Raw genomic sequence first — 16085 nt, forward strand, 5'->3', positions numbered from 1 at the left:
AATGGTAGTTAATTGGTCTTTGGGCTGAAGTTCTGATATATGTTTCCCAAATTTGGGACAGTCTTATGCACCCAAATTTGTTCAGGTTTGGCATGTTCCTAAGGGCTGAGGCCGATTCCATGAATAGTCTTTCATATTTAAACTTGCTGCGGTGTATTACTGTGGCTTTCTTCCACCTTATTCTGTGGCAGGTATCCAGAGTATGGTCTGCAAGCCCAGAGTGGCTGTGCTGGTGAAATCGGATGTAGTCCCTGTGTTCTGAGATTCTGATATTTGCTGTCTTGCGTGTTTGGCCAAAGTAGGACAATTTACAGCTGCAAGGGACCTGGTGTACACCAGGTAGGTCTAGGGGAAGTGGTTGGTCTTTAGTGGAGCAGATAAGGGATGCCAATTTTCTACATGGTCTGTAACAGGTGGTTAAGTCATGTTTTTCAGGATTTTGTTGATTTTTTTGGAGGTACCTCAAATGTAGGGGATGATGGATTTAAAGTAATCTTTTATGTGAAGGGGGGGGGTTGTGGATAACTAGTTTAAGTATTTTTTGAAGGGGGGGGGGGTAGCCATTGGCTGAGAAAGTGTTAAGGATGTGATTTAGTTCAGTGGTTAGGGCTTGATCATTTGAACAGATAAGTTTTGCCCTGTTCAATAGTGTCTTAATAACTCCATATTGTTGTGTGTGGGGGGGGGGATTGTTGGTGAATGTATCTGCCTGTATGGGTGGTTTTCTATAAACTGAGAAAACCAAGGTTCCATCAGGTTGGCAGGTGACTAGTGTGTCTAGGAAGGGGAGGCTATTCTTTTTCTCTTTTTCTAGGGTGAAATTGATCCTAGGGTGTTGGTTGTTTAAGTGTGCTAAGAAGGAGAGGAGTGTATCCAGGGCATGTGGCCAAATAGCGAACACATCATCAACGTAGCAAAGCCATATGGTAGGTTTTTGTGGTGCTGAGTTTAAGGCTTTCTCTTCAAAAGTCTCCATAAAGAAGTTGGCCAAGGGTGGGGAAAGAGGTGAACCCATGGCTGTCCCCTCTATCTGTTTGTAGAATTTTTCCTGCCAAACAAAATAGCCTGAGTTCATTGTGAACTGAAATAGGGCTGAGATATCAGGAGGAAATTTAGCTTGGATTAGCTCTAAGGTTTCTTTGCGGGGGACATTTGTGAATAAGGAGGAGACATCAAAACTGACCATTATGTCATTTGTTGGAGTGTAAGGTTTTCTATACCATCTTTGAAGTGGGCTGAGTGTGTGATGGTGTATTGCCAGTATAGTGTGAGAGCACTTTGGCTAAATACTTAGCTAGTTTGTAAGTGGGGGAATCAATGCCATCCACTATGGGACGTAATGGCACATTTTCTTTGTGTATTTTTGGGAGCCCATATATATATGGGGGGGGGGGGGTCTAGAGTTATATGGTTTTAGTCTGTTAGTAATCTTCACAGGCCAAGAAGTGACCTTCTTAAGGAGCCTATGGAGTTTTCTAATTTGCGAGTTGGTGGGATTGTATTCAATGGGAAGGTAAGTAGCTCGATCTAATAGTAAAGCCTTAAGCTTACCTGTGTAGTCATTATGATTGAGTACCACAGTGGTGTTCCCCTTATCTGCTTTGGTGATAACTATTTCTTTGTTTTTCTTCAATTCTTGTAGTGACTTGTATTCACTAATGGATATGTTGGTTTTTGCTTTTGTGAAAACACAGGCTACATCCAATCTAATATTGTTGGCGATGTGGTTTGGAAGGTGGCGAATCCCGCATTCAATCTGGATCATGAATTCCTTGGCCGGTAATTTCCTAGGAGCAATGGCGAAGTTGTGACCACGTGACAGAGCATTGAGTGCTTCAGGCTTCAAGGTAACTGATGAAAGGTTAACTACAGTGCTGGTTTGTAGTTTTTGTTTGGACGTTGAGTTCTTATTTAGTTTATCAAACTTGTTGATATGTCGACTCCGCATTCGTTCGAATTCTTTATTTACCGCAGTACATGAGACATCATGTAGAATTGACCAAATTTCGTGATTAAGTGTATTTGAAAGCTCATCCTCTAGCACTAAAATAGCTCTGTTTATGTCGGCTAGGGAACCGCGTGTAGTGGTAATTTGCTCCCAAGTAAAGCCTGGCTTGCCCAGTTGTAGATATGGAGAGCTTTCTGTGAAACAAAACGGTGCTTCAATTTTACACAATTTGGGATTACCTGGTTATCCCGGCAGCGTTTTAGGAAGGTCAGACGATTCAGTTGTCTGGATAACTTCAGCTTCAGTTTGCCGTAATGGCGGGCCTTGCGTGCGAAGGAATTTCCGTGAATGATCGTAATTCTTGTTGAAAGGTTTATACGCAGGTTAAACATGATAACTAATAATTAAGGAATTGACAGCGTACACTAGAAATATAAATTAAAAACAAATTTAATAAATACTTTCCGATATTTATTAAATTTGTTTTTAATTTATATTTCTAGTGTACGCTGTCAATTCCTTAATTATTAGTTATCATGTTTAACCAGTGTATAAGCCTTTCAACAAGAAAGACAATACATCAGTTTATTCAAAAATATGAAGATAAGCTTAGTGATAAATGCACAATGAAAATGTCCAATGATTTGCCTTATGATAGTGGAGGAGGGGGGGGGATCACTACTCTTTTTTTTTTTTTATGTGTATTCCATCCACAAAAAATGGCTGTAGACTTAAGTTAGTGAGTACTATAGGTTAGATTATGGGATAGGCTAATCCATCTAAAGAGACAACTAAACATGGAATTTTTTTAAACTCCTTCAAGGCTTCCAATAAGAAGAGATGGTGGTATCTATTTACATAAATAGCATTTGGAAATATTCATGTTGCAATGGGAATTTAACCAAAGCCTATTTGAAAGCATAGGCATCCACTCAGACCAACCAGAGTGAATGAATGATGTGCAGCAAGAAAAATAAAGTAACAAGGAAACTGAAAAATGTCAGAAATGTAAATTCCTTCCTTCTCCTAATATGCTAGGCTCAACAGTCCATATACAAGTAACTTGGGTTCATATAAGCTTAATTTAATGCTCTGAGAAGGCAATTAATCTTGTCTTATGTCTATCAATTCCATTTATTCTAAAGGTTGGTTTACTTGTTTTATGAGGTGTAATTAGAAAAGAAAAACCTGGCCATCTCTGTATGAGACTAGTTTATTCAGTTGCAGCTGAAAATGACCTTAGTTTCTTTGCATTCTGGATGGTATTTGAATCCATGTCTTTCTAAGCCTTTAAATGCTGTTACACTAGAATTGTAGCATCTTTAAATCTGTTCAAACTTAAAAATATATATATAATAAAATAATAAAAAATATAACTTACCCCTTTAAGAAGGCCATTCATTGAGTAACCACAGGGAGTAAACAGAAAGTCATCAATGACAACACCTGGTAACAACTTATCAATGCCAGACCGCTGGGTAGCTTCTTTGGCTGAACTACACACCTCTCTTGTAAAAATGTGCATTATTTTTTCATCTAGTTCTTGCATAATAATGTGTACTTGTTAAGGATTCCTATAAATCTTTAAAACTAATTTCAAAAAAAAAACCATAAAAAAAAAACAAGATCCTGCAATATTACTGGTTCAAGATATTTTCTAATTATAATTCAACTTAAAAAAAACTTGTCCATTAATTTCAAGTTCAGTCTAAAATAAACTACATTTACTAAACTTATATCACTCTCTTACCTAATTTCATTAAAATATGAAAAACTAATTCCTCTCCTCAATTATCAAAACCATACATATTAAATTATGGATACCAAGGTAAATAGTTTTGTTTTATTCTCAGCAGAAAGTCTCAGTCAAAGCCCCACAACAGGTACAGTACTATAGTGAATTTCCTGTAGAATAGCAACTATTCCTTTTTTTTTCTTTTTCTCTTAGTAATCAAGTAAATTATAATTTACTTTTAGTTTTAATTCAATACCAAGCATAATAAAACGAAGTTTGTACACGAAGTCACTTCACAAAAATGTTACTTATTATATAGAATAGAATACTTGTATATAACAAAGCAATTGATGTGAAGTCAATAGCCTAAATATACAAGTAGCCTTGTGAAGATGCTTCATATACCAAACTGTTTGCTTAGGCTTGGGCATAGAATTAAAAGAAAAATAATTTCTTGTCTATTGTGAACTATTCGTATGTTCTCTACAAGTCTCCTAACACTGTATAATAGCAAGCAGTGAACCAAGTACTAATACATTAATGACTATGTATAATAATTTTTTTTAATTGCTAAAGAAAGCCATATGGATTCATTTCAGCAATGTAAAATTACATAGGAAAAGTGGATATTAAAGATCCAACATTATTTCAAAGCCATACGGGCACTTGAGCAGCAGTTGTGTTCTTTAAGTAAAGCAAGCTAAGGCAACTCCAATGTCAAGGATTGTATTCTCGTAAGCTCTCAAGTCAAATTTTATGAAACTTGCAAAGTTTCTCCAAACATTCAACTTTGAAATAATGTCGAATCTTTAATATTCACTTTTCCTATATAATTTTTTTTTTTTAAATTCACCTTTATTTAATCAAGGAACCTTGACTACTTATCTACAATGCATGGCAGGATATAGCACCTCCAAAGAGATGGAAAAAACCTGAGCTTCATCTATGTAATGGGAAAAATCACTATGCGTATGTAATACTCATAGTGTAAATTATGTAATTCAGTTCATTTGAACTGAATTACATAATTTACATCATAAGATTAATAAACATGGTTGATTGCACAGTTATTTTATTTGCAATATATCAACAAATTGTCTGAAGAAGTTTAATATTTGATCATTTTCTCAAAAATGAAAGTTGCTAAAAGGAGGCAGGTTTTCTTCTGCCAGGAGCATGTGGCCAACAATCTTCTGGATTATTTTCATGGGGATCTGACTGTGGAGATGCACAGGAAAATAAAAATTTCAGCGATGTGTCAAGTAGCTTTTTAAAGAACACCAATTATGGCATTTATTTGCTCAAACTAAATTCACATTAAAGCTGATTAAGGTGGGAATGCAGTATCATAGAAAAATATTTTTAAAAAGTATGGAGTAAATGTGTGGTTAATCTGGTTCTATCTCAGCATAATTTAATGTTTCCAATTTGTAATCAAAGTCACTGAAAATCTGTTTCAAATATATAAGAATCCCCAAAATAAGTAGGTTTTTTTTAAGTGGTATTGTCTTAATTCAAGGAGATTATTCAATTGCTTAATCTGGGATTTTATAGGATTGTGATTAATATAAATCAGTATACGTAGATCTACCGTCTAGATAAAAAAATGACAATTTTTCTCTCATAAATGGCTTGATCCATTACCACTAATGCTTTTCCTTTATCAGCTTTTTAAATAGTTAATAGGGTGTTAACAACACAGAATTCAGTTGTGAATAAATTGGGTAGAGGAAACTTGGCCTGAAACAATAAAGAACTTCAAAACTAAGTCTGACAGACTTCAGCATTGTCAACTGAAATTTGACAAACTTTTGTCCATAGTGAGAACTTCCTCCACAGAAGTCAATGGAAGTCTACAGATGTTTACCATCCACATCAAGTTGAGGTGAGGTTCTAAAAGTTGATTAATGAATAAAATTTCAATAAGTTTACATATATTCAATGGCAAGTGACTGTTTTGAGATCAGTAAAAACAACCAGTAGATAAGCATAGAGTGTAGTAGAAATAAATTCAAGATCGGAATTTCTTCAGATCAGAGCACATTGGCAGCTACATCTTTTTTTTTAGCTTAACAGCTTAGATAGTTCTATATTAGTAGATAACTGGTATAAATATATAGCTGATGAGTTTCTAGTGATGTAATGGTATCTTTAAACATAGCAAATGCAGGAGTGATGTTCATTTCATGACATTTTAGGGAAGGAAATTCAAAAATTGAGCTTATTTTATAAAAACTGACAGTTTGCTTAATTTGCCTGTTAGCAATGTAAATTATGTTAAGAATAAGTTGTAAGTTTAAGGAATAAAAATATTCGGCAGACATGTCATTCAGCAGAAAGAAAGAATTAGTAAACACCCATACTACAGTCAGTACAATAAATCTAAAGTCAGATTTTTTTATTATTATTACGATTATCAGAGATCCCAAAAGGAGTTGAGAACTCACCAAGGGAGGACGATCATCCACACCAGATGCCATACATTCTCTTAAATTCATTCACACTAGATGCACATTACTTCAAGCAGATTGTTCTGCGTGCTCACAGTTCTTTGAGAGAAAAATCTAGCCCTCACCCTTTTCTTAACTTAACCACACATAAATTTAACTTTCACATACCACCTTGTCCTCTTCCCACCCTTCCATATAACAAAAAATTTAATCAGTTAATCTATAACATCATTTTAGAAATTTATAGACCTCTATCATATCAGTCCTTTCCTCCTGTTTACCAGTGTTTGCAGTTCACACTCTCAATCTGTCCTTATATCATTAATCCTGATATCATCTTTGTTACTCTTCTCTGTTTCCACAGCTTCTTTATCCCCCTCTGAACTTAGGTGACTAAATTTGCACACAACAGTCCAGGTACAGTCATATCAAAGCCTTGTAAAGGGGAGAGCAACTTCCTTATGCTTACATGTCATTGTTAGTTTCAACATTGCAATTATCCTCAGAGGTATTCGCAATTTTTGCAATGTGACCTTTGAAGTTTGGGTTTCCTATCCACCATAACTTCAAGATCCCTGGCATCAGTTTCTTATATCACTTCCACCAATATAAAATGCCATTTGAAATCTCATCATGCCAAAGTGCATAACTTTATGTTTGCTAACACTGAATTAACATCCATCATTTGCCTACCATTCCAAGTTACTCAAATCATTCTGTAAGCACTGTATATCAGCAGCATCCTTGATTGCCCTACCTATCTTTGCATTATCAGCAAAGAACTGAACATCACCTGTCAGGTCCTTCCCAATATCATTAAGTGTATTATTATTATAATATGGGCACCTCCATACAGTCTGAAGACTCATCACAGGAGATCCAATCTATCATACCTCTCCTTGAACCATCAATAGACAAAGCACTCATAATTGACTCTGGCAGCCCATTCCACTCATTCACACTCCAAGCAAAAAATCTAGTCCTCACATCCCTACTAACCACACCTTTATTCAACTTCCAGGGATGACCCCCTTATTCTGGTCCCTCTAGCCAAGTGCTGAAACATCTCCCTTGCATCTATTCTATAAAACCTTTAAGCAACTTAAATGTTTCTATCATACCCTCCCCCTCTTTTTTTCCTAACAACCAATTTCTACATACCCTCAATCTATCCTCATAGGGAACATTCCACAAGCCCCTCACCATCTTGGTCACTTGCCTCTGAATCTCTCTCTCCACTACTTCCTCATCACCAAGAAACTCAGGGGACAAGACTTGAGCACAGTAATCCAGATGTGGGCATATCGATGCCTGATAAAGAGGAATAACAACTTTCTTATCTTTACTTGTTAATGTGTTCTTCAATAGCCAAGTAATTTTATGGGCTACCTTCGCAACATGTCCTCTAAACTTTAACTCTATAACCACCCCTAATTCTCTAGCTTCATCTCTTTCCTAGAGTACAGTGCCATCAATGTTATCCACAGCTTGTAATCTAGTTATTCCAATGCATAACTTTACATTTCTCCACATTAAACTGACACCCATCATCTTTTGCCCATGCAGACAGCCTATTTAAAATCATCCTGCAAGCTCTCCACATAGCCTTGCTTAACTATTACTCTACCTAATTTTGCATCATCAGCAAACAACTGAATATTTCCTTTCAAGTTACCCACTGAGAGCTGTTTCTAAAAACTCAACTAAAGCACATGTCCATTACCAAGATTCAAAGCAAAACTAATGATAATGACTGCCATTACTACAGCACTTGCACACTGTAACAGTAAATACCATGGCAGCACTGCTATAAATGAACATGAAATAATATGCAAATCTCTACAGATTAGAACATTAAGGAAAGTGAACCGACTACTTTAAGTCTGCTTTCTGTGGCTATTGCTAAACCACATAACAGCTGTGTTAATATTAATGTGCACAACTGCATTACTAAATATGAACAAAACTGTAAAAAACTAACATAAGCAAAACCATTTGGGAGATATTTTATTTATTTATGTTTACAGGAGGCCTAGTTTAACTGGGTGGTGTGATATTTTGCACCTGCATTTTATTTTATTTATTTTTTTAATGTGATACATAATAATATTAATAATTTATTTAACTAGCTACCAACCCATCCTAGTTTGAACATTGAGATACCTAGAAATGGAGCACACCATAAGATGAGGATCATACAATGGGCGATGACTTAATTCTCTCCCCCCCCCCCACTAATTATGTGGAAGATTTCCTAGTTATACAGTTTTGATCCTCTAATCTATCAAAAAGTAATTTCTCACATATATTGATGTATCTTTAATAGTATGAGATATTAACTGTCTCATAATACATGGTTAATTTTAGCACAAAGTATCTGAAAATATCTATTCTCTGCTTTTTTCTTCTTCCTTATTACAATTATTAGTTACTTTGCAATACTTTTTTCCTCTCCAAAACATCGCCCCATCTGTTATAGATAATAGCATGAGCTACTAATATGATAGAAGATCTGCATTAGTAAATTTCTTTAGAATAGGACAGATGCTATAAATTTCAATCAGGACTTTCTGGCAGTTCATTATAATGGTGTTTATACTAGGGGACAAGACTGTTGAATATACAAAATGTATCTAATTTAAATTAGTGACAAGACAATTTACAGAATCTCTAGTAATTTTGTCTTCTGCAACAAATGCACAGAGCCCAGAATAAATAGGTAACAGCCATAAAAGCAGCTGGAAGAATCAAGAAATACTGCTTTCATACTGAGAGTAGTGTTATTTATCATGGGTTTGTTGTCTTAAATCAAAAGATGAGAGCATCTAAGAAACAGCTTTAATACTTTCTCTAGGTAAAAAAAAAGCTAATGGCAAGACATGACAATAAATATTCCTTTTGATATGAGAAAACAGTAATTTGCTATCTTGTCAGCTTCTGTTATAACTCATAACATACCAGTTCAAAGAAACAGCAAAAGCAGTAACTGACAGTAATTTCATAGAAATGCATTTTGATTACTTTAAATATCTGAAGAGCACTGAAAGTTTACAATTTAAAATTAGTCCATTAAAGTTTATACTAATGGATACTTACTGACTTGAACAAGAAAATAAATCATGAAAGTTAACATCGTTGGTAATATATTCAGAAAAATATACTCAAGTTATGTGCACATACCAGTCTACCCTTACAAGTTTAACACATTAAAGGATATTTCGACAGTTTGGTCAGGAACTTGTACACCAATAAAATTGTCCAAAGGATTCAGAGTGAACAAATACCTGAAAAACATTTAGCTCGTTAATTTATTAAATCAATGAAAATTATCAGTATGTCTGAATAAGAAATAAGTTAATTCTTTATAAACTTTCTAATATTACCAGAACCTATTCCTTATTTATTTAGGTATTAATACTAGTTGAGATTAATTCTCAAAAGGAATATTGTATTATTCATTAAAAAAAAAAAAAGTATAAACTACTATTATTCGTTTTAATGGATAATGCAAATGGTGCCATCTCATGAAAATATTTCTCATCAAATTCCTAATATGTACTCTCAAGAAGCATATAGAAGACACTACAATAGCACCACATCAGCTTGCATCATTACTCTCTACTAACAGTTTAATTAATCTGTGTGTTAGAACTCCAGTATAGTCAGATCTTATATGTAAGACTTCTGAAGCACTTCTAACAGCATCAATTCACCTAGACCTTGATCTCTCAGCAAATTTTTCTTTCCCACTCTACCATCAAAACATCTTCTGCTAACCTTTATCCTCTCCCATTCCATTTAAGTGACCACCACAGATTACCCATTCACACACACACACACACACACACACACACACACACACACTTGAATGCCAACAATATCAAGTTCTTAATATTTCATTTTTAATATGATACTTCAGTCACTGATGGATGTTATCTGTTCACTCCTCTAATTTTTCTGAACTCTTACAATTGTCTAGCCTTTGATCAAATACTTCTAAACGTACCTCTAAGACTCAGAAGTTAAAATTAATTTAAACACTTTTGTACACAGCTAGTTTAGAGTTCCTAATAATTTCTCTCATTCTGTATAAGTTTTTTTTCATCTGACCCCCACTATAATAACTTTGCTTATTCTGCTATGTATATTTCTATATTTAATTTACCATCTCTCTACTAGGCATCTACATAAGTTCTCTGAGGATACAGGTGATGTTTTCCCATTTTTTCGGCCTGTTTTCCTAGCTTTAGTTGTCTTATTGCTGGCTTTCATGCAAAATTTGTGATAGCAGTTATTTAATTTAGCTAAGATATCCAGAAGACTTGCAGATTTATGTTTAGGTATATAAAGTAAAGAACCAAGCTGAATACTTCCAATTTTGTTATCAGGTTTGATGCTTTCTTTCATGTCATCCATATAGATGATGAATAACAGTACAGATAGTGTGTATCCACAATGTTACACCTAATTTTACATCCAAAATCTTCTTTGTGCCTTCAAAATCTAACTACTGATTATATTTAATCCATATAATTGCAACATTTTGAAAAGCTTTTCTCTTGGTTTAGTTCTTGTTTTCACTTGCATTTTTCCTACAGTTCACCTGAAAGTTGCTAAACCCATTGTATATATATATATATATATATATTTTTTATTATTTTTTTTATTTTTTCAATATCAGGTATGAAATTCACTATTATCCTGTTCAAAAAATAATTGGTATTCACTTCATATTTCAAAATCCTCTGTATACGCATGTCTTGAATCAGTATGAAATATAACTATCAACAATTACATACTCAATGAGACATTTCTTGTATCTTCTTTCCACATGAATTTGTGTACATCTTTCATGTTGGTGTGTGATATTAGCGTGATAATTAAAAAATTCTATTCATAGATATTTCTATGAATAGAATTTTTTAATTTTCTTTTATATATGAAGAATTATCAAGTAATCCACTTGAAAGAATAAGTTCTGGTCCAATTACATCTACTCCAAAATGCTTTCTCATATTTCAGATGTTTGATGGCATATTTTCAATAATTTGCATGATTTTACTAATTCCTTTAGTAAAAGGAAGTATTAGTTTAACATTTTTTTAATTAAGTCTAGTTTTATCTGTGAACTGTGTTGATTTTTCAATATGAATAAAAATTTATAGACAGCAAATAACCATTATCCATGCCAAAAATATGAAAGTATAAATGCAAAGTAATCATCCATTTGGAAAAGTTTACTAACAAGTAAAAAGTGGCCAAATTGAATCACTTATTCATTCACACAGCCTGATACAGCTTGAAAAAATATGTTTGGTCTCTAGAATAGGGATAATAGAATACTGATACTGGAAGGGTTTTTCCCCCCACTGGGTTAGACTATAAATTATATATTTAGTTTAATCCTTTATAGAAATGTAAGCAAACAAAGTTTGCACCTGAAGTATCTTCAGGAGTGGGGCAACTCGTGGCAAAGGTGGACTGAGTTCTGATCACTTTCCTTAGTATCCCATAATGCAAAGCACATCTCATTACAGACATGTATAATGCTATGCATTATGGGAAGGGTCACTGGTTTCGACCTTTATTGAGGTCTCTTCAGTGGGAGCCATACCCAGAGGTGATACCAAGGTTGAAGTTTTTTTTCCCCCCACTTGGTTAGACTATAAATTATATATTTAGTTTAATCCTTTATCCAAGTGTAAGCAAACAAAGTTTGTGCCTGAAGTATCTTCAGGACTTTGTCACGAGTTGCCTCAGTCCTGAAGATACTTTGATACCTGAAGATACCTGAAGAATAAGTGAAAACTTTATTTGCTTACACTTTTTCTGAACATAAGTTATTGCTAGATAAGTCATGAACTAAATGAATGACTATTATAAATAAACAGATTCAGAGATCAATATTTAAATTATTTTATTTCATTTAAAGATTTGAGCTGTTTAGAAAGACAGTTAATTAAGTATCTGAAGCCAGTTATCACATTTGTTAAATTTGCGAGTCACTACTTCTGGCTCTGTAGGTTCTGTAGGAAGAAAAAACCAGCTAACTCACCTATTGAAAAAAATATATTTTTTGCATCTGAGAAGGAATTAAACTAGCCTTTCCAATCAAAAGACATCACTACCAAATGAGATATGGAGGCCTCATTCAAAGATGAGACACTGCTGTTTATAAAGGATTCCATAATCAAGGATCAAAAAATAGCTCATTTGTACAACTGCACACCAAAAATCTTTTGCTGGCAAACTACTCCCAATCACATTGTACATTTTATCACAGTGTGCGGTAACGTTAATTCTGACAGCTTATGAAAAGTGAATTTTACTCTGTATAGTAAGAAAGTCATTCTAATAGTGGAAAATTCAACACAACTTGCATTCTCGTGTATATTCCATTCAGAATTTGTATAATTTAAAAATAATTTTTGATTAGACCATAATTGGAAATCACCTCTTCCTTTCATTGAAGGAATGTATCAAACAAGTCTTGCTATTAGTTTGGTTATCAAAGTTTTGATACACATAGCTAGTTAAGTGGCATGCAACTCCTGGGTTCTTCAAAGGCTGTTTGGATCATAATAGGTAAAACCTCAAATAACATCACTATCTGGTTTGATTAAAAAAATAAAAAATAAAAAAATAAATAAAAATAAATAAATATATATAAAACACCAATATAAATGAAGCAAAAAGAAAATTGGACCAATACAACATTATCATCAATCCTTCATAACAGCTGATGCAGGTAATATGTGGCTTTTATTAAGTTCCTGACTCCCTGGAGGTCTCTTAATAATAAAAGCTACATAATTAATTATTATTACTAACATTACTTGGCAAATTACTACTACTAGTAGTAGTAAAATGAGTAATGCCTGAATGGAAGGAAAAAAGATCCAGAGGAAGACGAAGATCTACATGGACTGATACTGTTACAAGTGCCTTAGGAGATCAAAATAAGATCTGACAATATTGGAGTCCTGACAGAGTAATTTGGAGGAAAATTGATATGAAGGTTAAAGGTCAAAAGGTCTGGGTAGTGGCCCTAATGCATAATGTTATACATGCCCGAAAGGATACGTGCTTTGCATTTTGAAATACTAAGACAACTGATGTGAAATCATTAGTCTCCATATATTCAAGTAGTCCAGTCATTAATGGAAGGAATAATTTTGGACATATCTTTGAAGGATGTTCAAGGTTGTCTTCTTTTGGAGAAGCATCAGGCATATAACACTAAAAAATTTATATCTTAACTGTAAAATATGACTGAAAGGATGGGGGGGGGAGGCAGAAATGTTGGGATAGAAATATGTGGGAGCTAGAAATGTGGAAAATCAAAGATATGTGAATTAAAAGCTGAATTTCCAAGGATGGACTAGAAAATTTTTTGGGAAAGAGTATAATGAATGAAGATCAGGGGTGGGAGTCTTCCACCCCTAATCTACTATTAAATCTATCTTCCTCTTAACTAAATGAAAACAGGTTTAACTGATAATTTTGCATAGCCATTTCAAACTTATATTCCATTCTGTTTTCTAATACACAATGAAATGAGACAGACACTGAACAAAGTTTTAATAATGTAGTGTACTACACCAAGTTACTAGTATTAACATCATAGCAGGGAAGTTATTTCCAGCAACATGAAGTAGCTATGATTTCAGAATTACTTCAATGCATTGTATGAAAAATGTTTGATATAAATAAGCAACTTATTTTTTTGAATAGCAAAAAACGTTTGAATTATCAGCAAGGGAGGCAAGATTAACCTTATCTGCTGAATAATCAAATATATTACGATATATATATATATATATATATATATATATATATAAACAATCTAGCACAATACATAAATCAACATACCAGCAATCCTGATTCATTTCACCCATACAATAAGCAGCTCCACCTGAAAGATTTTTTTGTTCATAATTAGCAAAAATATTTAAAATTTAGAGAACTATAAAATTTACTGAATAAAGTTATGCATTTTGGACATAATCTTAGCAACTTACCAACAAATAGGTCATTCAATGTTCGAGCCTACAATCAAAATAGAAAATAAGTTTACTTTTTGAATCTCCAAAGACTGATTTCACTTAAATTTTAAAATTCAGGATAAATTGAGAATTTTAATTTATTTTAAAGTCAAATTTTCAAATTAATAAATGCAGATAGTAAATTAACTATCATAAATATGCTGAAAGTTTTTCCACTTGGTTATATTATAAATTAAAAGATGCCAAGAAATTATATTCTTGGTTTCATCCTTTACCCAAGTGAAAGCAAGAAAGTGTGCGCATGAAATAACTTCATGATTGGGCAACTTGTATATAGAGGCTAATGACATCGCATCAATTGCCTTAGTATCCCGTAACACAAAGCACATATCCTTACAGACATATAATGTGATGCATTAATGGAAGGACTACTACCCAGACCAGTTTCAACCTTTGAGGTTGAAACTGGTTGGGAGCCAAACCCAGAAATAATAAAGGTTGAAGTAATGCAGAAGTCAATATTTCCATAATTCATAAATATGATAAAACTTCATCTTTCTGGAACAGCACCAATTGTATGTAACAGGTCATCTTGAATTATGCTATGTATATAAAATGAAAACAATCTCTCTCTCCCCAAAGGAGTTCTTTCTGACAGTTTTTTGATATTTATATCCTTATGGAAATAAGAAATGTTCCTCTTCAGAATCCAAAATAACCTAATTATGAGAATATCCAATATCAGCTCTGCTTGTGAAATTGAGCAATGAATGCAATGCAAATCATGGCATTGTGGTTAATTTAAAATAACATCTTTCCTTACTATCACAATATTATACCTGCCAATTTTCAGTATTGCAATTCAGAAAATTAAGTTTAAATTTAAAACAAATTGATATTTTTCTTCTTGGAGATTTTATAATTTTATGTAATTTATAAAAACTATGAAGTCCTCATAACTAGCACAGTTTATTCAAACATGTCAGGAAAGATCGTAATTATAACAAAAAAATTTTATAACCATTCCAAATTACACATGCCAACTCCTCAGAATGACTGTAAACTCATCATTTCTTCATATCACATAGCATTCTCAGAAAATGCAGACAGATAATCTTTGCCTGTAGTGCATTCAGTTGCTAATGCAAAATACAGTTAGCTTTAAAAACTGGTTAGCTTATTCTACCTTGGCAATCCTTCAGCTGTCTCCAATCTTAATATCTATGTTGTGGAAGGCAAAGTTGCTAAAATTGCACATTTTACAAAAAGATTCCACTGATTATGGAAACATCAAAGCAGGAGATGAATTTTAATGTCTAGTGCACGACCACCACCATGCTTTGTAGATCTGAAATGGCTTGCAAAAGTTCCATCTTTGGTCTCTTAAGCAAGGTATCTATGATTAGTTATCCCTTAAACCCTCCACAGCCATTTGTGGTTGGGACTGTGGTGTGTTCAAGACCAAGTTAGCCAAGAAATTGGTTATTCTTGCTTGAGAATCAAGTAATCTACATTCTTTTTAATTGATGAGATTTAAAACAGCCTTTCCAACTTAAAGATACAAAGACTACATACAAAATATGTCACACCAGCTTATATATTTCTCATGTAATATATAAGCATTATAAAAATCATTAAAAATTCCTTTAAGTCAATCTCATATTCATTACAGGTTTTTCATCCATGAAATAGGTTAGAAAACAAATGAAGAAATATTGATAGACTACATGTCACATAAATAGGCTTGCTTTGTGTGATATTGTTATGACAATCTCACCTACATGATTTAAAAAACAGTAATCAGAAAATTACTGTTGAATTTATTATTTTTTTAGGAAAGGAGTAAGGGAGTGTAACCACTATGCTGGAGGTGTTTGATAAGCACTGTAATATGCAGTGCTAATATCTCTCCTCCTAAACTCTGAAAATCGAAAACAGGTTCTAGA

General features: G+C 33.4%; 1 protein-coding gene across 1 annotated transcript in view; it reads right to left on the reverse strand.

Moving 5' to 3' along the window:
- Positions 1–16085, reverse strand: part of SamDC (S-adenosylmethionine decarboxylase) — a 144052-nt gene that overhangs the window by 34856 nt on the left and 93111 nt on the right. The window contains exons 5-8 of the mRNA XM_090403402.1: positions 14155–14182; positions 14006–14048; positions 9351–9417; positions 3330–3503 (exon numbers count right to left, since the gene is read on the reverse strand). Of these exons, the coding sequence (XP_090259528.1) occupies positions 3330–3503; positions 9351–9417; positions 14006–14048; positions 14155–14182 (312 nt within the window). The remainder of the gene's footprint in view (positions 1–3329; positions 3504–9350; positions 9418–14005; positions 14049–14154; positions 14183–16085) is intronic.

The sequence above is a fragment of the Typopeltis vanoorti genome, chromosome 14 (genome assembly GCF_054136105.1).
Source record: "Typopeltis vanoorti isolate ZY-2024b chromosome 14, IOZ_Tvanoo_1.0, whole genome shotgun sequence".
Taxonomy (NCBI): Eukaryota; Metazoa; Arthropoda; class Arachnida; order Uropygi; family Thelyphonidae; genus Typopeltis; species Typopeltis vanoorti.